The sequence below is a fragment of the Euphorbia lathyris genome, chromosome 5 (assembly GCF_963576675.1).
Source record: "Euphorbia lathyris chromosome 5, ddEupLath1.1, whole genome shotgun sequence".
Lineage (NCBI taxonomy): Eukaryota > Viridiplantae > Streptophyta > Magnoliopsida > Malpighiales > Euphorbiaceae > Euphorbia > Euphorbia lathyris.
This window is the reverse complement of record NC_088914.1, coordinates 50916623-50941939: the sequence shown is the minus strand read 5'-3', so window position 1 is coordinate 50941939 and position 25317 is coordinate 50916623. Positions and strand designations below refer to the sequence as shown.

The 25317-nt window shown below is 36.5% G+C and overlaps 1 protein-coding gene and 1 pseudogene across 1 annotated transcript; both read left to right on the top strand.

Annotated features, from left to right (window-relative positions):
- The first annotated feature begins 497 nt into the window (after positions 1 to 497).
- Positions 498 to 9940, top strand: LOC136229778 (uncharacterized; annotated as a pseudogene).
- Positions 9941 to 20149: 10209 nt separating this feature from the next.
- LOC136230681 (uncharacterized) lies at positions 20150 to 25053 on the top strand. Its single transcript, XM_066019839.1, has 7 exons — positions 20150 to 20393; positions 20485 to 20632; positions 21005 to 21306; positions 21495 to 21749; positions 23056 to 23077; positions 23767 to 24660; positions 24743 to 25053. The coding sequence occupies exons 5-6, from the start codon at positions 23073 to 23075 to the stop codon at positions 24149 to 24151; spliced, it is 390 nt and encodes a 129-aa protein (XP_065875911.1). The 5' UTR covers positions 20150 to 20393; positions 20485 to 20632; positions 21005 to 21306; positions 21495 to 21749; positions 23056 to 23072; the 3' UTR covers positions 24152 to 24660; positions 24743 to 25053.
- The last annotated feature ends 264 nt before the right edge of the window (positions 25054 to 25317 follow it).

The following is a 25317-nucleotide window of genomic DNA, read 5'->3' as shown; positions in this document are numbered from 1 at the left end:
ATGCGAGCCAAATTGACTTCTTCTTAGTAAGGAGTGCTTGGAGAAAGAGTTATATTGATTGTAAGGTGATCCCTGGTGAGAGTACGACAACCCAACATAGAGTAGTGGTGCTAGATTTTCGAAGTAGGAAATGTATAAGAAAACAAACACCTCAAGTAGAGACTAAGATTAAGTGGTGGAAATTGCAAGGGGAGAATCAACAAAAATTTGTGGATGAGATGACCAAAAAAGATATTTGGACTTGCAATATGGATTCAGATATAGATTCAATATGGAATAAGATGGAGCATAGTATAAGGGAAGTAGCGAAGGAAGTTCTAGGGGAATCTAAAGGTAGCATGCCACCGGGTAAGGACACATCTTGGTGGACAGAAGAAGTACGACAAGCAGTAAAGAGTAAGAGAGAATCCTATAAACTATTGGGGAAATGTAGGAGTGACGAGAACTACGAAAAATACAAAGAGGCTAAAAGGGAAGTAAAGAAGGTCATACGAGATGCTAGAGCAAAGGTGAATCGGGATCTGTATACAAGATTGGATACGAAAGAAGGGGAAAGAGACATATATAGAATTGCTCGGATGAGAGATAGGAAGACGCGAGATCTCGGAAAAGTTAAATGTGTGAAGGATGTGGACCAGAAAGTCCTAGTTGGAGATAAGGATATCAAGGAACGATGGAGGTCCTATTTTGATGACTTATTTAATGGAGATCGCCAACAAGATGTTGGAGATATAAGTATCCATCACGATATGATAAATCATGAATGCCTGCGGAGAATTCAAAAGGGTGAAGTCAAAATGGCATTAAGTAAGATGAAGTTGAAGAAAGCAGTAGGACCTGATGGCATCCCTATTGAGATTTGGAGATGTTTGGGAGAAAGAGGAATCGAATGGTTGACAACGTTCTTCAACAAAATTTGGAGAAACAATAAGATGCCATCAGAATGGAGGAAAAGTACCTTAATCCCTTTGTATAAGAACAAAGGCGATGTCCAAGATTGTGCCAACTATCGGGGAATCAAATTAATGAGTCACACTATGAAACTTTGGGAGCGAGTGATTGAACAAAGGCTAAGGAGGACGGTGAAGATCTCGGAAAACCAGTTTGGCTTTATGCCGGGAAGATCAACTATGGAAGCCATCCATCTAATGAGACAATTAATGGAGCACTATCGAAATAAGAAGAAAGACTTGCATATGGTTTTCATTGACTTGGAGAAAGCATATGATAAGGTACCAAGGGAAGTACTTTGGTGGGCCTTGATAAGGAAAGGAATTTCGCGGAAATATATTGACATCATAAAGGACATGTATGAGGGAGTATGCACGAGTGTACGTACTAGTGTTGGGAAAACTGAAGAGTTTCCTATTACGATTGGAGTGCATCAAGGTTCTGCACTAAGCCCATTTCTTTTTGCCATCGTTATGGATGAACTAACAAGTTCACTTCAAGATGGTATACCATGGTGCATGCTGTTTGCAGATGATATTGTGTTGGTTGATGAGACGAAAGAAGGAGTGGAGATGAAGTTGGAACTATGGAGGCAAACTCTAGAATCTAGAGGCTTTAAGTTGAGTCGAAGTAAGACAGAATATTTGGAGTGTAAGTTTAGCGGCCGTAGGAGTAGGGAGGCAGGGACAATCACCCTAGATGGGAGAGTTGTTCAGGCCTCGGATTGCTTCCGGTATTTAGGATCTATTATCCAAACGGATGGAAAAGTAGATGGAGATGTTGCCCATAGGATTAAAGCTGGTTGGTCGAAGTGGAAGAGTGCTACGGGTTTCCTTTGTGATCCCGGCATGCCTAATAGATTGAAGGGAAAATTCTACCGGACGGCAATTAGACCAGCATTGTTATATGGTACGGAGTGTTGGGCAGTGTAACACTGCCACATCCATAAGATGTCGGTGGCGGAGATGCGTATGTTGAGATGGATGTGTGGTCACACGAGAAAGGACCGGGTGCGTAATGAAATAATTAGGACAAAAGTAGGGGTTACATCTATTGAGAATAAAATGAGAGAAAACCGACTAAGGTGGTTTGGCCATGTGAGACGTAGAGCGCTTGATGCGCCGGTTAGGAGAACCGAAGAGTGGCAAAGGGATGTAGTGGTGAGGGGTAGGGGAAGACCTAAGCAAACTTGGAGGAGGGTGATCGAGAGTGATATGAGTTTATTGGGAATTGAGGAAAATATGGTAGTGGATAGGACGGAGTGGAGGGAGCGAATCTGTGTCGCTGACACGATTTGATTTTCACGGTTTTATATGATGGTTCATGTTAGCCGACCCCGAATCATTTCGGGACTAAGGCTTTGTTGTTGTTGTTGTTGTTGTTGTTGTTGTCATAGTTTCATCTTTCAGATTCATTTCTGCCGTTACCCATGTTCTATATACCTCTCGCTACCTTATGCATGTTTTCTTTTTTATTTGTCTTTTTTTTTTCAATCTGATATCTCCAATTGAAGAAATTCGATAGAAATAGAAGTTGCATGGACAACTAAAATCGAGAAACACAAAAGTGTCAAAAATTACAAGAAATTTTTACGTTTCTCAAGGTAATTATTAGATTTTTTTCATATGTTGTAGTTATTTTTGTTCTCAATTGTGTTGTTGTTTTATTTTTATTTAACAATAGTTGTTATAGTTTCATCTTTCATAGATGAAATTCCATTTCTGTCGTTACCCATGTTCCACACCTCTCGTCACCTTATCCATGTTTTCTTTTTTATTTGTCTTTTTTTAAATGACTAAAATAAAGATTTTGTATATTTGCATTCTTTTTTAGTATATGTTGCTAGATGTTATCGTTTCGATTGTTAACTCTAACTAAAATTTAGATTTTCGAATTTATATGAACTCAATTTTTAGCTTTAATTGAAGTTAGATTAATTTTTCTAATTCGAAACCTGTTGAAATCCATTCATTTTTTTAGATTGAGTTTATCTAACTGATATGGATTGTACTTTTTTTATGCATTTTGATACAAATAGATATAAAGTTTCACACAATAGTTGTTCATTGAAGTTGAAGACATATTGAATAAAATATTAAAGAGGTATTGAAATATTATACTTACAATGAAGTTTATTCCAATTATAAATTATGTTTTATTATTATTATTATTATCAAGAAGTTATTTTTTTTCCAGTTCTCTAGACAAAGAGATTGTAAGCGTAAATACATTTGATAAGATGTTTATTCTTAAAGAATTTGGATTATGCTAGATACGAATTCAAAATGAAGGTAAATAAAAATAAATTTTGATGCTCAAAATCCTAAAAATGTACATTAACTATGAGATATTGAAATAATTGCTTTTGTAACATTGGCTTATATAGTTTTTAACTATTATATTATGGTTTGTACAAAATTGTTAGTATTTCAAGAGTTTTTAACAGATGAAAATGAAAATATAATCACACGACAAGTTGTTGAAAAATATTAATTAAAAAAATAGTATTATTTGAATCTCTTCAAATTCTCAAATGTTGAGCATAATGATTCTAATTAATAGAATTAATTTCACATATTAATTATAAAATATTTTTTTGTACTGAGTAGACTTAATACTTCATTAAGAAAAAATAAAATTTTTAATTAATGGACAAAAAATATTTACACTCTCCTAATTATCTTTTTTGTCCGTTCATTTTTGTTTTCTATTCTTTTGTTTGTTTTTCTTCCTTACGAAATTCAAGAACATATATTTATTAGAAAATATTAATAAAGTCAAATAAGTGAGATCTGCGAGCGTGACTGATATTCTATACAGTGAAAGAATGAAGAACAAATTGATTGAATGTCTTGATAAAATATTATGAGATAAAAATAGGAGAAATCATCACCTTAAACTAATTCAATTGGATATATTGGAATATTGTAGCAGAATGAATAATTTGATTCAAATACTTGGTGAAGATGATTATCATCAAGATGAATTTGTGACTAATTCTTATGAATTTTATTTTTTTATATGTAACATATTGAATTGATAACGTTTCTTCATGTGCAATATTAGAAAAGTATTCATTGTAATAGTTTATAGCATAATATATTGATGTTGCTTCCATTTTAACATAGATTGTAATTCTTTTGTATCGTAGATATAATATTTAATTTTAATTGTAATTTAATTCAATTTTTGTTTAACAAATATTGTAATTCTTTTGTATCATAAATATAATATTTAATTTTAATTGTAGTTTAATTCAATTTTTGGGTTTTCATTATATTCTAATATATTTCTTAATTAATCTCCTAGAATTCCAAAATATGAAAATGTATTAAAATTACTAAAAAGTACAAATTATTGAATTTTATAAAAATAAATAAATCATTCACCTTTAATTAAAATTATATTAAAAAAAATTCATCAAAAAAAATTATATAAAAAAATTAATCAATTATTTTCAAAATTGATTTAATTTAATTTTAATTATCATTAAAAAATATATATTAATTTTTTTTTTGGTAGAAAAGGAAAAGAAAAATGAATAACAACAAACTACCCAGGAATTAGCCTAGGGAAGCTAACCCCAATCCTATCTTCTAAGAGAAGATGAGAGATGAAACTAGGGGAAACAGGAAGGGTAGTAACGCCTAACGTTTAATTTTAAATATAGATAATATAAAAAAAAATTCATAGCATGATATAAAATTACTTAAAAGTAAATATGTCAATTTATTTATTTATCTAAATTATATAAAAATTTCATATCCCGTGCATCGCACAGGTTTTCAGCTAGTATTTTATAATTATAAAATTTAGTAGACTTCTAAAATATTGAAAATATAAATATTTTTTTTAATAATAGTTATCGAAATATACGTTAAATAATATATTTAATGGTTTAAAAAAAATAATATTTTAAATTTTAAAAATCATTATTATAATATACATGTCTATATTGTTTCTAAGAATCTCATGATTGTTATGCTATATATATTACATGCCATTCAAAATCTCTATGCATAAATAGTTTAATGGTTTGATTATGGAACATATTCTTACACATATTCGAACATTTTTGAAATGGCTTAGGAATTTTAATGCATTGAAAGTTTTTTTTCAAAAGGTTGATGCGTGATAATTTGAGGGAAATGTTCATTCCATCATATTTTTACAATTGATAGAGTGTAATACATATCATGCAGTTTATCGACTTTTCCATTATCCGTTAGTGAAAACTGGGATCACTATCCTAGAAAAGCTCGAGGGATATGAAGGGTTGCACTCAATAATAATTTCTTACAAGGTTAAAATTGGCTATGAAATAAAAAAAAGTGGTCCATAAAAAAACCATCCAATCGAATATACATAAAGTATTTAGGACTGAAATAGATCTTTTTTTATAGAACAAACAGCTCAGATCGAAACACTTAAAAAAATATGGAGTATTATGAAGATAATGACGACTATTGCGATTACTAATTGTCACCAAGACAATTAATAAATAATGAAGTTCATGCTTTTTAAATTTATCAAAATGGATTTAAATAAGTATGCAATGTTTTGGGTAAATTACATATGTGGTGTACAACCTTTGCACCATTTCACATTTTAGTGTACAACTTTCAATTTTGCACACAAAAGTGTACAACCTTTTGATGAACTTTCACTAAAGTGCACAACCAGTAATTGTGACCGGTCAACGCCTGGTCAACGCACCAACTCAGTATTTTTAACAATTTAAAAATATAATGGGATCCATTAAATATATAATTACAAAAATACCCTTAATATTATTACCTTCCATTATCTCCATCTTTTAACTTCTCTCTAAATTGCTCTCTCTCTCTCTCTCTCTCTCTCTCTCTCTCTCTCTCTCTCTCTCTCTCTCTCTCTCTCTCTCTCTCTCTCTCTCTCTCTCTCTAAATTCAATGTTGGAAGTAATCCAATAGCTTAATTGAATCCCAATTTGAAGGAATTTCATCTTCCTTTTTAATATTAAATTTATTCTAAAAAATCTAGAATAATCAGGAAATCAAACCCAGACTGCATTGTCCTGCAATTTCGAAGCTTTTGTATTTGGGTTTTTAAATCAATTATAATTTTAGTTGTATGGATTTGTTCAGTTGTTCAACCATCTTCCTTTTACATCATTCAATTAAGCGACCCAGGGGCTGGCCGACGAGATTCCAGAAGATTTGAAGACGACGATGTTCGATCCAACAATGGTAGCAACCTTATTTTTCTCTCATCCATTGTTAAAGATCATTCTCTCTCTAACTCTCATTTCTTTCTCTAACTCTCATTTCTTTCTCTCATTCTCTCTCTACCTCTTTCTTTCCTTTTACTATAATTAATCGTTATCTTGAAGACTGTACTAAGCTCAATTGCTTCTCATGATCAAAAAGAAAATTACAGGATTAACTGCTATTCAGCAAAAGATACAATCTTTACCTTTAGAAACAATTGTGAGAATAATCTAGAGATTGATTTTGACTTGTAAAATTGTTTTAATTTAATACCAGTTTCTTCTATTGTATCTAGTGTAAATTCAAATAGTGACAGATCAAGACCAAGCATCCACTAATCGCTGGAACCACTAATCATCGGTATAAATGTTGTCATGCTTGGTCAGGGTTCTTTCTTCGTTCGAGATGAACGATTTGTATTGGTCCCAGAGCATCCTCTTTCCTTTTACTATAATTAGAGAGAGAATGAGAGAAATGAGTTAGAGAGAGAAATGATCTTTAACAATGGTAGAGATAGAAAATAAGGATAGAGGTTGAAGAAGATGATTTGATAAGGGTATAAAAGTAATTTCTTATTAAAGGAGTTATTTTTTTACTTTTAGAAAAGTCAAAATGCCGAGTTGGCGCATTGACCAGACGTTGACCGGTCATAATTACCGGCTGTACACTTTAGTGAAAAGTCATCAAAAGGTTGTACACTTTTATGTCCAAATTGAAGGTTGCACACCAAAATATGAAATGATGCAAATGTTGTACACCACGTATGTAATTTACCCGCAATGTTGTATATGTATGTTTTATATGTATGTCGGTTTTATTACATTATGTAATACATTATGTTTGTATCTCATGGCAAATTTTCTACTATTATTCTATAATTATATGTACGTGTTAATTTACATTATTTAATAACTAATTTAGAAATGGTGGATTGGGTTGGAGATGTCTAAAGTGTTAAAATTACATAATTTAAAGATAGGGAACATTGCATTTACATCAAAAACATTACATTAAAAAAAGACTCACTTCATAATTTACATATGGGATTAAGATGAAAAAAATATATAAAGACATGAAAAAAGAGAACATATCTAATTATTTTATTTCATACTTAGGATTCAGACTATGATTTTTTTTTTGCTTTGATTTGTTCGTACTTATCCTAATTTTTCATACCAAATTCATTAGTCTTCCTACTAGTTGTCTTTCCTTTACCTTTTGTCGCTACTTTAACCGCATTTTGAATTATTACACGTTCATCCATCACTTATATAGTGTTTTCACCATCAATTACATCAAGATTTGAGGACGATGAAGTGTATGCACTTGAGATCTAAATCTTTCTTCTCTTTGAAGAACCACCTTCCTTTTTTTTACAAACTCATGTCAGGCTGGTCTCGAATGATTTCCCAAGCATGAATTTAAGGAAGTTGTCTATTATTGTTACACGTACTCCAAAGTTTAGTGGCTATATGATATTTCCATATTTCATAGATGTTTAGGTGCATTTCATTCACTGTTCTTAGTTATTTTCAACTGTTTTTGTTTATTGTTTTCGTGTTTTAGGTCGGTTTTATGTTTCCTTTACCTTACGGCATGATTAGTGTCTTTCAGGACTTTTTGGACCTCCTCGGAGCTCTAGGAAGCAATCAGGCATCAACCGAGAGAACGAGGAGCTGAAGCGGACCCGGCCACATGCTGTCTCGCCGAGACAACTACTGTCTCGCCGAGACAGAACGCGAATCAGCAATGCAAGTCCGGCTCTTTTTGCTAAATTGGCCCTATGAAGACCTGGAAATGTCCATTTTTATTCCTGTAATTTACCTTTTTGCCCTTGTAGCTCTTGTTGTGACTATAAAAGGGAATTAAGTTTTATTTCTAGCATCATCTTCTTTTTCTGAAACAATTGAGCAGCCATTGTTATAGCAAACCACATTTTAGAATCTAGGCGTTGGCTCATTTATTACAATTGGGATTTTCAATTACTCTCATTTTCGTTTCTGGCGATTTTCAATCGAGGATTCATCGACGATCACTAGAGTGACAGTCTAGTTTTCTTCTCCTTTGTACTATTCTATTGAATTTCAATATATTTATGAATTTCATCTTTATCATTATGATTGTGTTGATTTGCATATCTATGAGCTAATCTCCATCCAATCTGGGATGGAGGAGAATTTGGTGTGAATGATTATATTTGGGTTTAGAGTTAGGGTATGATTTGATTGTCAACTGTAATCTGATTGTCTGTACTTAATGTCTTGATCCGAAAGGAAATAGAATTTTAGATAGATTCGAGACCGAGAGGAGAGAATCTATACTGAACCCATACAGTCAGACCTCGCTAGGACACTAGGAGTGCGGTTCTTACTCGGGCTACGGCTTAGAGTTCAACCAAATAGGGCTTAGTAATGTTTTACATGTTGTAGAACATATTGCCTAACCAAGCTATTGTTAGAACACATGTGAATAAGGGTTTTAGAATACTGATCACATTCATACCCTTTCTAGAATGGTTGCCGTTATATTCCGACATGATTTAACAACTCTTAACTCTCGACCTAGATATATGATTCAACCAAAGGATCCGAAATCCCAGATTTCTAATCCATTAATCTCACCAATTGTTATCCCCCAACGTTAATTTTCAGTTCTTTATAATTAATTGCATATTTAGTTAATCCCAATTCCATCCCAATTCTGTTTGTCTTGACATTTGGACGTTTGATTAGACTTAGTGGCTCTACAGTCCTGTCTCCCTGTGGGTTCGACCTGTGCTTGCACACTTTATTACTTGATGCGATAGGTTTATACTTGACCTTAATTTTGCTATATATCCAAGGAGCATCAAGTTTTTGGCGCCGTTGCCGAGGAGGCACGCGAGTGCACATTAAGTCAAAAAAATCGAAATTTGATCTTGACGCTATTTTATTTTGTTTTGTTTTTAGTTTATGCACCGACGTTCTCGAAGTTATTCACCTTTGCGTTTTGACCCTGACATTGATAAAACTACGCGCAGGTTAAGGAAAGAACGCAGACAACAGGTTAGGGTGGAAGAAATCGACACCCCCCCTGAAGAGGAAATCCCTCAACCGGAAGAGATGGCCAATCCACCTTCTATCATGGAGCTTCTCAAGGCCACAAGGCCTACAGCTACCTCTAGCTTAGTGCAGCCTACCATTGCAGCAGCTTCTTTTAAGATCAAACCAGCGATGATCCAAATGATCCAAAATTCGGGACAATTCGGTGGAGAATACCATGAGGATCCCAATGCCCACTTGAATAAATTCACCCTTTATTGCAGCACGTTCAAATATAATAATGTTACTACTGAAGATGTATACATGACATTATTTCGTTTTTCTTTGAAGGATGAAGCAGTAGATTGGCTAGCCTCATTGGAACCAGGATCCCTAGCAGATTGGGATAGCACAGTCAGTGAATTTCTGGCCAAGTATTTTCTGCCATCCAAGACGGCACAGTTCAAGAGCGATATTAACTGTTTCAAACAGTTTGAGAGTGAAAATCTACACTTGGCTTGGGAACGATTCCAAAAGCTCATGCGAAAGTGCCCACATCATGGGTTTGAAAAGCACCATTTGGTACAACTCTTCTACTCTGGTATCTCTTCTGCTAACAGAGCTTCTTTGGATGCAGCTGCAGGTGGTAATTTATTCAGTAAGACAGTGGCAGTTGCTTATAGCCTTATGAAGGAGCTAGCAGAGCGTAGTGCACACTGGTAGATAGAGAAGCCGACCCCAAGACGTGGTGTATTTGCTGTGGAGGCCCCGTCATCAAAATCGGTAGGGACATCAGAGTCAAACTCTCAGGTAGCAGCTCTGGCAGAAAAGCTTGATTTTGTCTTGGCTGAGATGAAAAGTCCGAACCAGCACCCGCGCCAGTCTTCAAATGCGAAATCTGTGTGGGAGAGCACAGAAGCACAGAATGCCCCATAGTGCTAGAGCAAGTCAATTATATGAAGCATAATGGAACTTATCAGAATAATTACAACCCCGCTTGGAGACAAAATCACCCGGGATTCAGTTGGTCCAACAACCAAGCAGCCTTGGGACCACCCGGATTTCAGAATTTCAATCAAGGGACCTCTTCAGCACCGCCTCAGCAAAATCAGAACCAATACCAAAAGAAAAAAGACACCTTGGAAGATAAGGTGGATGCCATGATAAAAGTATTGGGAGCGATAGACAGGATAGTCTCAGGAATGGAAACTCGTATGGTCTAGAATGAAGCTCACACGAAGCAGTTGGAGACGCAGTTAGGGCAAATGGCAAGGAATAACTCTGAACGTCCTATGGGACAACTACCCCCAAACAGTGAGCAAAATCCAAAGGAAAGGGTCCATGCCATCCAACTTAGGAGTGGGAATCAGGTAAGAAGCGGCTTAGGAGACTCGGTCGATAAAAATGTGACATCGCCCGAGTTGTCTCGGCGAGACACTATAGTGTCTCAGCGAGACAACCCGCCGTTGGAGGCATCTCGGCGAGACACTATAGTGTCTCGGCGAGATGACCCCTCTGGGTCACATCTCGCCGACAAAATCTCCCCAGCCGCCCCCGCTCCAGCTCAGGTAAGTGTCCCTAACCCTAAACTATTTGCGGACCCAAATGTTCAGCCTACTAAGGTACCCCTACCCTATCCAAGTCGCAAGACTAAATTAGATAAGGAATATGCAAAAATTTTAAATGTGTTTAAGAAAATTGAAATTAATCTTCCTTTTCTTGAACTACTTGAAAACATACCTGTTTATGGGAAATTCCTTAAAGAGATAATCACAAAAAAACGGAAGTTAGGGGACCATGAGACTATAATGTTGAGCCAGGAATGCTCTGCTATGTTGAGCACGAATCTGCCAAAAAAAATCTAAGGATCCTGGTAGTTTCAGCATTCCTTGCACCATAGGTAGTACACATTTCAAGTATGCACTTTGTGATCTGGGTGCCAGTATTAATCTGATGCCACTCTCTGTATATAGGAAATTGGGCATGGGAGATCCGAGTCCAACTTCAGTCACCATTCAACTGGCAGATCGCTCAGTACGGAGGCCAACCGGAATTGTCGAGGACTTACTCGTGAAGGTTGGCAAGTTCATCTTCCCTGCAGACTTTGTAATTCTGGACATTGAGGAGGATGATCAGGTGCCCATTATTTTGGGAAGACCGTTCCTAGCAACAAGGAGGACACTTATCGACGTGGAAAAAAGGAAGCTGTTTCTTCGATTACACGATGAGAAAGTGGAATTCAGCGCTGTGAAATCAATGAAGTATCCGGTAGACACTTCTTCTTGTAATTTTATTTGTACTAACGATGTTATTGTTGAAGATGTCTTCCAGGAAGATCAGGAACAAAGTCTAACACCTGCTCAGATCACAGTGCCAGAAAGCGAACTTATTGAATTAAGTGAGTTGGAAGCAGAAAGGTGTTATTGGATTCGACACGTTGAGGAGTTAGTAAGTAATTCTGGTTCCCTTCCAAAACCCTCCATTGAGGAACCGCCGATCCTTGACCTTAAACCATTACATGTTCACCTTAAGTATGCATTTTTGCAACCACCTATGTCTTTGCATGTAATTGTTTCTTCTGAGCTGACCAGGGATATGGAAGAACAGTTGATTGAAGTTCTGCGCACGCACAAGGGCGCTTTTGGTTGGCAGATGGCAGACATACAGGGAATCAACCCCTCCGTATGCACCCATAGGATTTACATGGAGGACGAGATCAAACCAACTGTTCAACCGCAGCGACGATTGAACCCCAAAATGAAGGAAGTGGTGAAGGCTGAAGTGATCAAGCTCTTGCATGCAGGTATAATTTTTCCCATTTCTGACAGTCCTTGGGTTAGTCCTGTGCAGGTGGTTCCTAAGAAAGGCGGAACTACAGTGATGCTAAATGAGAAAAATGAACTGATCCCTGTGAGGAAGGTGACTGGTTGGTGTATGTGCATAGACTACAGGAAGCTGAATGACGCCACACGGAAAGACCACTTCCCACTTCCATTCATCGATCAGATGCTAGAGCGAATGTCAGGTAAGTGTTTTTATTGCATTGTAGACGATTATTCGGGCTATATGCAAATACCGGTCGATCTGAAAGATCAGGAAAATACCACTTTTACTTGCCCTTACGGGACTTTTGCATATAGACGAATGCCATTTGGCCTGTGCAACGCACCCGCCACATTCCAAAGATGTATGACATCGATTTTTAGTGATATGGTTGAGAAATTCATGGAGATATTCATGGACGATTTCTCCATATTTGGATCTACTTTTGAAAGTTGTCTACAAAGTCTAGAGTTGATGTTGCAACGCTGTGAGGACACTAGCCTAGTTCTTAACTGGGAGAAGTGTCAATTTATGGTCAAAGAGTGCATAGTGTTAGGGCATAGAGTGTCTGAAAGGGGGATAGAGGTCGACCCTGCTAAAATCGAAGTAATAGATAAACTACCTCCCCCCTATAATGTCAAAGCAGTTAGAAGCTTCCTGGGGCATGCATGATTCTATAGGCGATTCGTCAAAGATTTTTCCAAAATTGCTAGGCCTTTAACTCAATTGCTTTTGAAAGATGCCGATTTTGTTTTCACTGATGCATGCTTAGATGCTTTCAATGAACTTAAAAGTAAATTGGTGAAAGCCCCTATTATGGTTAGTCCAGATTGGGACAAGCCATTTGAGCTAATGTGTGATGCAAGCGACACAGCTGTAGGTGCATGCTTGGGTCAAAAGAAAGATAAAATTTGTCAGCCTATTTGTTATGCTAGTAAGACTTTAAATGAAGCTCAGGTAAATTACACCACCACAGAGAAAGAATTGCTAGCTATCATTTTTACCTTAGACAAGTTTAGATCTTATCTTGTGCTTTCTAAGATTATTGTGTATACTGACCATGCTGCCCTGAGGTACTTGTTTTCGAAACAGGATGCAAAGCCTAGACTCATTCGTTGGATATTGCTGCTCCAGGAATTCGATTTAGAAATAAGAGACAAGAAGGGAGTCGAGAATGTGGTAGCTGACCACCTCTCCCGCTTGGAGAACAAGGAGGACGAGATGATCCTCTCTGAGGACATCAAGGAATCCTTCCCTGATGAGAAGTTAATGGCAATTTTATCAGTACCTTGGTTCGCTGACTATGCTAATTTCATTGCAAGAAAGGTCATACCCCCAGATTTGAGCTATCAGCAGAGAAAGAAATTTCTACATGAGGTAAAATAGTACTACTGGGAGGATCCTTTCCTATGGAAGGTATGTGGCGACAATATCATTCGGCGTTGTATCCCTAAAAGTGAAGTAGAGTCAGTTCTAGCTTTTTGCCATTCCAAAGAGGTAGGTGGGCATAATGGCCCGACCAAAACTGCAGCTAAGGTATTACAATCTGGCCTATTTTGGCCCACCCTTTTTGCCAATGCTGCTAGATTTGTAAAGTCATGTGATAATTGCCAGAGAACTGGAAGTTTATCAAAAAGACATGAAATGCCTCTTAGTCCTATTTTGGTTTGTGAGATATTTGATGTTTGGGGGATAGACTTCATGGGTCCATTCCCCAAGTCTTTTAACAATGAGTATATTTTGGTGGCGGTCGATTACGTGTCAAAGTGGGTGGAAGCTGTTGCTTTACCTAGTAACGATGCGAGGGTTGTAACTAAGTTCTTGCAAAAGAACATTTTTACACGTTTTGGCACCCCTCGCACCATTATTAGTGATGGCGGCTCACACTTCTGCAATAAGCTTTTCTCACAGCTTTTGCAAAAATATGGAGTCATACATAAGGTGGCCACACCTTACCACCCTCAGACTAGTGGCCAGGTAGAAGTAACTAACAGAGAGTTGAAAAGCATCTTAGAAAAAACAGTGAACCTATTTAGGAAAGACTGGTCTTTAAAAATCGACGACGCCTTGCGGGCATACAGAACAACGTTTAAAACGCCAATCGGCATGTCTCCCTACAGATTGGTGTATGGAAAGGCATACCATTTTCCTGTAGAGCTAGAACACAAGGCCTTTTGGGCCACTAGGTTTCTAAACTTTGATAATAAGATTGCAGGTGAACAGCGGTTGTTGCAGTTGGATCAATTGGAGGAATTTCGACTAGGAGCATATGAGAATGCCAAGATTTACAAGGAACGAATGAAGAAGTGGCATGACAAGCGGATCATTAAGCGCAACTTTGAGCCAATGGACAAAGTTTTGTTATTTAACTCCCGGATAAAGCTGTGGCCTGGTAAGCTGAAGTCCAGGTGGAGCGGACCATTCTCCGTAGTACAAGCTTTCCCTTCTGGTATGGTTGAAATCAAAGACGATAAGAATCAGACGTTTCAGGTTAACGGTCAGAGGTTGAAGTGCTATGATGACGGACCTCGAGTAATCGAGCATTTCCATCTGGATGATCCGTCCTGAGGGAGAAGGACAGTCTATAAGCTCCATAGACTATAAAATTGAGCGCTCCTGGGAGGCACCCCAGATTAGAACCTCTTTACATTACGTTTTTCGTTCCCTTTCAAGCACTTTTGAACATTTAATCCGCACTTAATTTCTTTTACTTAAATTTTTTTACGACTGTTTTCTTTTCCCGTCATGTCTCGTCGAGACAACCATTGTCTCACCGAGACAAGGCGGCCCTGCCAATGGCAAGGCACGCCAGCACAGCGTTGTGTCTCGCCGAGACACATTGTGTCTCGTCGAGACACCATGTGTCTCGCCGAAACACATCGCGGATCCAGGGCCCATCAGCCCGGATCCACCCTTATAAATACCCCCAAAACCCTATCTTCTTCAAGATAGCTGAATTCCCATCTCTTTCTTCCCCTTTTCCTTCACCTAAACCACAAACTCTCTCTCTACAACCAACTCTCATCTCTCTCTACCATTAACCCACATTCTTCCTTCCAAATTGTTGTATTTCTTCCACCATTACTATTTCTTGTAAGGTTTCTTGCTATTTATTCAATTTAACTTATTTTAACTTAGTTATTCTTGATTCAATCTTGATATTTATTTTTCTTTGTGAACTTTGCTTAGGTTTCTTACCCACTTTTTTTTTTTTTTTGTGTTTTCTTGCTATTTTTCTTTTCCTTTTGTGAACTTAGGTCATGGCAGAATCATCCCGTACCACGCGGTCCAAAGGCAAGAATCGAGTGGTCGAGGAGCAGACACCAATTGAAGATTCTGGACGACCCCGATGGATGCATCCATGCCCTCCTAGGCCCCGAGCTTCATCACAGCAAGTAGATACTCCGTACCCGTCTGAGTTATCACGTAAGTATCTTTGCCCTTTCTCCATTAAATCTGTTGATGAGGGGGAGCTATACCTAAAATTTAAAGACTACAAACTTGCTCACCCCCGATATTTTGACTGGCCTTTACTTGAGAATGTGGGTAAGGATGAGGGGATTAAAGAGATCCTAACCCGGATGGGGTGGAAGAAATTAGATGATAGGCGGTACAAATTGTACAAATTCTATATTGTTGAGTTCTTTACTACCCTTCGAATCGACACTAACGACGAGGGCGTAAGAACTCTACACTATAGAATTGATAATACCGAATCCAAATGGAGTGAGGAGGAATTTAATAAAGTCATGGGTTTTAAAGAGGGCGATTACACCGAGTGGGACAAGGACCTCACTAATAAAGATGTTTGGTTTGAGCTTTCGGGGATTTTTTATTTTAAGAAAAACAAAACATTAAATAAGAACATAACCGATCCTCAAACCCGCTTAATGCATAAATGGATTACATTTAACCTTGTCGGTCTCCCCGAGGCCGATAAGGTTAGCGAGACCGATCTTTTACTTCTTTGGTGTATGACCCAAAACAAACCTCCTAGGATGGCCCACTTTATCTGGACTTTGATGGCCAGAGTTCGCTTTTCAAAGCGAACCTCCCTTCCCTTTGGCCATATTATCTCCCGCCTAGTGGTCTGTGAGGGAACAATGGCCACTTTCAAGTTAAAAGACTCTGAGAATTTTAAATTGTTAGATTCGAGTTATTTGTTGCGTGCTGAACTCCTCCACAAGTCGGGAATGTGGTGGAAGGATTTTCAATCTGCAGGTACAGGTTCATCTGAGCCAATGGACCTCGGCTCTGAAGAGGGGGATGATGACTATCAAGCAGAGCTGGAAGGCGGTTTTGAGGAATGATTAACCAACATGGAGGCCAACTTGGAGGAGTTGACACATGAATTCCGCGACTTCCGCATGGACGTCAACGGATTCATGTCCGATATGCACGGATGGATGGATTGCCACCCTTGAGGGAGTCCCTATCCTATTTTCTTTTCCCGTTATATATTTTGTAGCTTTACTTCTCTGCATTTTTGGGAGTAAATGCATGCTTTAAGTGTGGGGAGGGAAAATTAGGATAGAAAATTGCATGTCTATCATTTTGTTGTCGTCTTGCCTTGTTTAAACTGTTTGCGTGTTGCATTTGTGCATCTGCTGTCACCGCGTCTGTCGTGTAGAGTCAATCAAAGCCTCCCCTTAAGCCTTAAGTCTTGGTTCTTCGCTTGAAATGGATGAAACATTCTAGAGTTGTTATATTGCATATCCCCTCGAAAACTTCATCGAAAGAAAAAATTACACAAACAGACCATCTTAATTTTACCCTTGAATAATTGATGATGAGGTCGTGTCCCCAGTACTTAATTTTGATACTTAGTGCAATTTAAGTAGTCCACCTTTAAGAAGATGATGGAAACCAAAATTGTGAAATCTGAATGTCAACCTAAGTTGAAATCGTGTTACCGAAAGTAGTTGAAGTTACTCTTAATGATTAATGCACGAATCCTTAAATCAAACTTGCTTGCCAATGCACTGAAAATCTAAATCTCCAAATACCTCTTTCCACCTTACTCCAATGCCTACAATCAATAAGTGCAATTGCACAAACAAATTCTTGGTATGATTATGCATAGCATCTTGGTTTTGTGATCTGGTTGTATGACCGAGGGTGCGTTACCCATGCGTTCAACCGGTACAAAAGGCCCCTCACATTGGAAAGAAAATGGAAAGAGGGAATCTGATTCTTCAAACGCCTTGGTTTTGTGATCGGGTTGTATGACCGAGGGTACGTTACCCATGCGTTTCAACCGGTACAAAAGGCCCCTCACACTGCCAAGTGACTTAATTAATTTAGCTTAACAACCTTAGAAATTTAATCTGAAGGTTCACGGTGAATGATTTGGTTGTTCATTTTTGGCTAAACAAGATTAAGTTTCTATCTATCTTCTTAGAGTTTGGGCTATTGAAATTACCTTTGAGAATGAGTTTTCACAAGGCGACCCCTCTATCATCTTCGGTTCAAGGGTAGTTAGTAAAGTGTTTTGTTTGGAAATAATCCGAAAATGTCAAGAGTCCGAGGGCTATGTGATTTAATTCCTTCTAAATGTTCGTCTTTCTTGCTTGAGGACAATCAAGGTTCAAGTGTGGGGAGGTTGATATTTCCATATTTCATAGATGTTTAGGTGCATTTCATTCACTGTTCTTAGTTATTTTCAACTGTTTTTGTTTATTGTTTTCGTATTTTAGGTCGGTTTTATGTTTCCTTTACCTTACGACATGATTAGTGTCTTTCAGGACTTTTGGACCTCCTCGGAGCTCTAGGAAGCAATCAGGCATCAACTGAGAGAACGAGGAGCTGAAGCGGACCCGGCCACATGCTGTCTCACCGAGACAGCCACTGTCTCGCTGAGACAGAACGCGAATCAGCAACGCAAGTCCGGCTCTTTTTGCTAAATTGGCCCTATGAAGACATGGAAATATCCATTTTTATTCCTGTAATTTACCTTTTTACCCTTGTAGCTCTTGTTGTGACTATAAAAGGGAATTAGGTTTTATTTCTAGCATCATCTTCTTTTTCTGAAACAATTGAGCAGCCATTGTTATAGCAAACCACATTTTAGAAGCTAGGCGTTGGCTCATTTATTACAATTGGGATTTTCAATTACCCTCATTTTCGTTTCTGGCGATTTTCAATCGAGGATTCATCGACGATCACTAGAGTGACAGTCTAGTTTTCTTCTCCTTTGTACTCTTCTATTGAATTTCAATATATTTATGAATTTCATCTTTATCATTATGATTGTGTTGATTTGCATATCTATGAGCTAATCTCCATCCAATCTGGGATGGAGGAGAATTTGGTGTGAATGATTATATTTGGGTTTAGAGTTAGGGTATGATTTGATTGTCAACTGTAATCTGATTATCTGTACTTAATGTCTTGATCCGAAAGGAAATAGAATTTTAGATAGATTCGAGACCGAGAGGAGAGAATCTATACTGAACCCATATAGTCAGACCTCGCTAGGACACTAGGAGTGCGGTTCTTAATCGGGCTACGGCTTGGAGTTCAACCAAACAGGGCTTAGTAATGCTTTACATGTTGTAGAACACATTGCCTAACCAAGCTATTGTTAGAACACATGTGAATAGGGGTTTTAGAATACTGATCACATTCATACCCTTTCTAGAATGGTTGCCGCTATATTCCGACATGATTTAACAACTCTTAACTCTCGACCTAGATATATGATTCAACCAAAGGATCCGAAATCCCAGATTTCTCATCCATTAATCTCACCAATTGTTATCCCCAGCGTTAATTTTCAGTTCTTTATAATTAATTGCATATTTAGTTAATGCCAATTCCATCCCAATTCTGTTTGTCTTGACATTTGGACGTTTGATTAGACTTAGTGGCTCTGCAGTCCTGTCTCCCTGTGGGTTCGACCTGTGCTTGCACACTTTATTACTTGTTGCGATAGGTTTATACTTGACCTTAATTTTGCTATATATCCAAGGAGCATCACTATACATATGATTTGTCTAGTGTCATGGCCTATTGGGTGTCCATTATTAATTTATATGTAACACCCAATAAATTTGGAAAAAAATGGCATTGATTTTGGACCAATGATTAGAAATGATTTTAACATTCATCCATGGACCTTCCTTCCTCTACTCACAGTAGTTTATAATTTCTTCCCAATAATTCATGAAGGATGGATCAAAGCCTGCAACTTTATCATTTGAAATCGCCAACGCCCTTTGACATAATTTTTATCTTGTACTTGATTCCACCTGAACTTCTTTGATTTCCCTTATCTGTAATGTTCACATGTTGTTCCTCCACTTCATTAACTTAATTTAGAGGGGATTCAGACTCGACAATCGATCCTGTAGTTGGAGATTTGTGGTGCATGTTTTATGCTGCAAAACTATCCATTCTTGTACTTTTAGGACCATATACGGTTCTTGAGGATACAAGGAACGATGATAGTAATAAAACATTATTGGACAATTACCTGGCCCAAGCATAAGCGGGTAGTAATAGATGGAATTGTAGTATATGTATCGGTCGGGTGGATATGATAGCTTTGAGCCATAATGATAATTTTGGAGAGTGGGGCTTGGAGATATTTGGGAATGTAATTTTTTTTCATTAGAATTTGAGAGTTTCGATTTTCTAAATTGGAAAAAATTTCTATGCAAGAGTAATTTTGGCTACATGGATCTTGGGAATTATTTATTAAAAAAGATTTTGTGAGAGAATATTACTTCAAGAAGATTTCTTGAATTAGTTTTTGTAAGAGTAATTTTAGCTATATAGATTTTAGATTAAGAAACTTTGATTAATTGATTTTTTTTGTTACTATCTATTTAAAGACTTTAAAAGTGAAGCAATCCAACAGTAAAATTGGTATATTTTTCCAATTTTTTCCAATTACACCCCTCTTTTATTTTTTTCCTTCTATTTTTCTGGTTTTTTCGATCTTTTCATAACACCCTTAAGGCCCTTTATGGTCTTTCCGCCACTCTCTCCTGTATACCTTTCAGCTCTTTACACCTCACTCTGAACGACGTCGTACTTCATAGGTGTTTTTAGTCTTTTCACATTCCCCTTGGGGTTTTGATCAACACATTCCATATTCATCAAACCTTTCATCCTCTTCGGGCTGCCTAGCCCTCTTCCGCCTCTCTCATTTCCACTTCCTCTATCATCTTCTCTCTTACCTTTAAACTGCAATCTTCCGATCAGAACTACATTGACTTCTTGCCAGTCATTTTTCCGATGACATCTATATCCCTTTCGTGTGGTTTAGTTCTCTATGAAACCGTGAGGGATTATCAGATCAAGTCTCAGTCCTTCCTTTTTCGCGGTCCGAAGAACGCCGACGGTCCATGTATAATTTTCTGTAGCTTTCATTTTCCCGTTGCTCCTCGCTTTTTTTTACAAATTTGTCCATTAACTTTTTGAGATATGCTATTTCGCAGGTATTTTTTCCATCTACTTTAAAAGTCGAACCATTTTTATGGTTGAATTGTAAAACTCGAACCATTTTCTAGGACTGAAATACATAGATCTGTGAGTTGGTTGCTTCACTATTGAAACGATCCGGTCTTCGCATGTCTTCAATTACTGGTATTATTCAGATCTTCCATTTCCTTTTCTCTTTGCTTTTGAATTAGGTCAAAAATCCTGAATTTGTTCCCCCTTCTCCTCCGTTAAACTCACTGGTTATATCTAGAAAATATTAAGTTTGTATAGAGTGGAACTGAAAAAAAAAGTAAAGAAAGGCAAACAGTACTAATATTGGTTTTGAGAATCGGAGCTCTACTCAACCCATGCTTGCCTATATATGCTCAATTTGAAATTTGTCAAGTACAATGTTTTAATTCATGATTATTCAATTGATGTAGTATTAATCATTTTAGTCTTTTGGGTTGATTACTTAATGATGTAACACTCTCTTTCCTTTGAAGATCATTTTTTCCCCTCTATTTTTGTTATCAGGTATGTAAACTGTAGATCTAAACAATTTGGGGACAAAATGTGGGAAGGAGAAGAACTATGAATTATGTGCAGAATTTTTGAGCTTGATATCAGAATTGTATGATGGTCTTACTGATGGTCAAGCAAAAGAAAACAGTGTTATGGTTTGTAAATCATTGATTTTAACTGTATCTGCGATGGTAACATCTACGGCTGCCACTGCTGATCAAGTAGCCTTCATATTAAGCATAGCAAAACATAAAATGGTTGATGAAACTCAGGAAACTCTCCGTACCTCTGCCTTCCCAAGTACCCATGTAAAGGTATCTTGGCTTCTCTCATCTTCATAAATTTGTTTTGAATTCTTTAGACTTTCTTTTTGTAATTTCTGAAGAAAAAATTTGTATCATTAATCTAGTGTCCTTTTTACATGTTCTGACATACATTTTATTTATTTTTAGTATAAACTGGACAGTGAGCATCATATATTTTTTTTCATTCTTCATTGCAGGAAAAGTGGTCAAAAAACCTGTACATCGCATCGATATGTTACGGGAGAACAGTCTGCTAACTGAGCGAAACTCAGGAAACTCTCCGTACCTCTATGGTTTCTAAATCATTGATTTTAACTGTATCTGCGATGGTAATATCTATGGCTGCCACTGCTCATTAAGCATACTTCATATTAAGCATACCAAAACGTAAAATGGTTGATGAAACTCGGGAAACTCTCCGTACCTCTGCCTTCCCAAGTCCCCATGTAAAGGTATCTTGGCTTCTCTCACCTTCATAAATTTGTTTTGAATTCTTTAGACTTTCATTTTGTAATTTCTGAGGAAAAAATCAGTATCATTAATTTGGTGTCCTTTTTACATGTTCTGACATACATTTTATTTATTTTTAGTATAAACTGGACAGTGAGCATCATATATTTTTTCATTCTTCATTGAAGGAAAAATGGTCAAAAAACCTGTACATCGCATCGATTTGTTTTGTCCTTCTTGAAGAAGTTGAATTTTGAATTGGATTTGTGCTGATTGAAGTCAATTTTTATTGATTAATAAGTGGCTATATGTCAAATCTTAATCTCATCCCCACATATCTGGCACAATTGGCCACTCAATTCTTTAACTAGGTATGTTTTTACTGGGATGTGATTGATGGAAGATTGAATTTGATTTTAATTTTGTTTTCTAAATATTGAAGGGATAAGGGATTAAAATAGGTTTATGTTTTTTTGAGAAAGTATCAATTTAGGCTCCACATACAAAATAGTACCAATATAGACTTAACGATTAAAAAAAGTACCAATTTAGGCCTCGCCATCGGAACGAGACACGTCAATGATATTACTCCGTTAAGTTCTGTCAATTGTCCGTGGAGAGAGAAATCGGAACTTAACAGAGTAATAGGAATGACATGTCCAATCCATTATTGAGGTCTAAATTGAAACTAGGCCTATATTGATGCGCTTTTGTATGTGGAACCTAAATTGATTTTTCCCTAACAATCATAAGCCTATTTTGGTACCTTATCCCAATATTAAATTGTATAGATCAATGCATTATAGAAAGAATATAAAGCTATGACTTATTATTGGCTATTTATTTTATTTAATTTTTTTTTATTGGCATAGTTATATTTTTGTTCAGGAGAAGAGCAAATCCATTACTTAACAGTTTAGTGATTTTCCATGTAAAAAAACATTGGCTGTCAGCAATTATTCTAATGAACAGAAATTGGTTAGTTAATTTCTTATGTTAGCATATATTGGACATTCTTTTGTTGTGCTTATACTGAATCTACATGTAACATATGATTTTTTAATGCATTTTAGGTTTTTTTTTTGGTTTTTAAATTTTTGGGGTTTCCAATTTTTGTTTATTTTTCCAGATTCTCACTTTTAATTTGAGTTAGCAAATGATTTGGAGGTTTTGGAATATTCCTTATTAGAATATCTCTTTTAGATTTACATGATTAATATAATAAATGATATTCATTTGTTAGATTATATTTTATATAGTTGGAGACTACACATTGGATTTTCTGTACTGACACATTATTCTTTACAGGTCTGTACAGCCGCCACATGAGGTAATTATTTATTAGCCAATCTTTCTTTATCTTTACTTCAATAAATGCAACTTCCACTTTTAATGGAATTTGCATATAATACTTGGCTCTTTAAGCCTTTTTTAGCCAATTTTTAACCCTCCCTTATCTGAAACAGTAAACAGATATTTATCTACCATTTTTAATGTCTGTCAGGGATTTAGTGCAGTCACTTTAATACCACCTTTTACTGCCTATAAATGTTAATTGGTTTTACTTTTGCACCACTCTTCCTGCAAAGAAATGCACATTACCTTTCACAAGCCACTTTCATCTACTACATTTAAAGGCTTTTCTCTGATAACTTACAAGGTACTTTATACTTTGTTTTCCCTAGAAGGTTAGATTGCAGTTCTTTTTTCAGTTTATTTGTTAAAATGGTTCTGTACTTTTTCACTTTCTTCTACTTTTAGTCTGTTTCTTTATCTTTTTTACAGGTTATTGTTCCTATTTTCCTCAAAGTCTGTCATCTTTTAAATATCTTTTTGTGCTTTCTCTTTTCTAGATTAATAATCAAACAATTGGTTTTTAACTTCTTTTTTCTTTTCTTTTTCTAATGGTGTCCTTTTTTGTTTATGCATTTTTTTACTAATGTTTTTTTGTTAACTTTTTTCCTATATTATACATGGTGGTGTTTTAAATTAAAATTTTTGCTTTTTTTTGTCTTGCAGGAAAATGTTTACTATTACCCTACCTTTTGCTGACTTGCTTCCAGTGTTTCTGTTCCTGCTTGGCTTGTCGCCTCCACGGTGCACTGAAACTTCCGATCCTGTAGCAAATGAGTTTATCTGGACACTCACATTGACATTGACTACATTGGACACAAACGGGAATGGCGATGTACGGAGATTCACTGCTATGAGTTCAACTAACGCTGCAACAACAAAACACTTAGCTGCATTGGATCTGTTCCGTCATCTTATTGTTGTTAATAATTTGATGGTTGTATATGTGAACTATCATGAGTTATGCCAGTATAAATCTTGGCAAGCTAATGCTCTACCCACACCACAACTGGCTGATCCCGAACCTCTTGAGGAACCTTTTGATGTCTAAGATATGTTTTGTTTTGATCCAAATCCTGAACCTGAAGTTGCTCCTACCTCTGGCTTTATCCCCTTAGAAGACGATCCACATATGGTTCAAATGGCCCAAACAGTTACCCTTTCCGAGATGTACATGCTTGGTGGGCCATCCAATCTCAAGCAGCAAAGTCCATTGACAATCCCCAACATTGACAGTGATTTGGATCCTTTACTCCTTTTAGAAGGTCATGCAGATACACCTCTCTCGGGTGCAGGATCTTCTACAAGTAAGGGAAATCTCAAGTTGATAAATGTGCCTCCTTTGGGCGCATGCTCTTCCACGAGTAAGGGACATGTGAAGTCGAAAAAGGGAAATATGATTTGTGATAGTGGAGAAACAGCAAAATTGAAGTCACAGATTTCATGTCTGAAGCATAAATTACTTAAAATCCAACGTAGCAAGACTAAATTGGTTAGGATTTCAAATACCTTTAGCAATGCTTACAAACGACTATCTACAAAGGATGTATTACTGCGTTGGTACGTTTTCTATTAATTTGTAATTGTTCTTTTTCATTTTTCCTGGTTTTGCTAAGCTAATACATGTCTCTTTCCTCCATAGGAAACCGCGTAAGCGAAAGCGCCCATTGCTATATGTAGGTGACCAGTGACTTTGGCATAGAGTAGACAACTGCTGCTTTTTATTCTAATTTTGTGCTTCTGATATTTGTTTTGGATTTGTGCACATGTTCACCATGTTCATGTGCAACTATTATTAAAGTTCTTTTACTTTCTACAAGTTCAGCGGGGTCTATTCTTTGGATAGAATATGTTTGATTATGTGGCTTTAGTAGAGTCCATATTTTGGGATATATAGTGTAATTGTTGGATTAATCTATTAATAGTATGTTGATTTTGGTGTTTTTATTTTAATGCTAGCAATTATTGTTTGTTTATGAAACAATAAATCAAGATATATATTAACACGTATTTTTTAAAATTAAATATTTTGTTAAGAGGCACCATTCAAATTAAGAATAGAACTACTACAAGTCAAAGACAATGAAAAATTACAGGTCAAAGACAATGAAAAACACCAATTGAATTCTATAAAAAAAATACACACTGATTATTTAGACAACTAACAGTTTCATATACCAATTAAATTCTATCAAAAAAATATATCTGAAAATACAT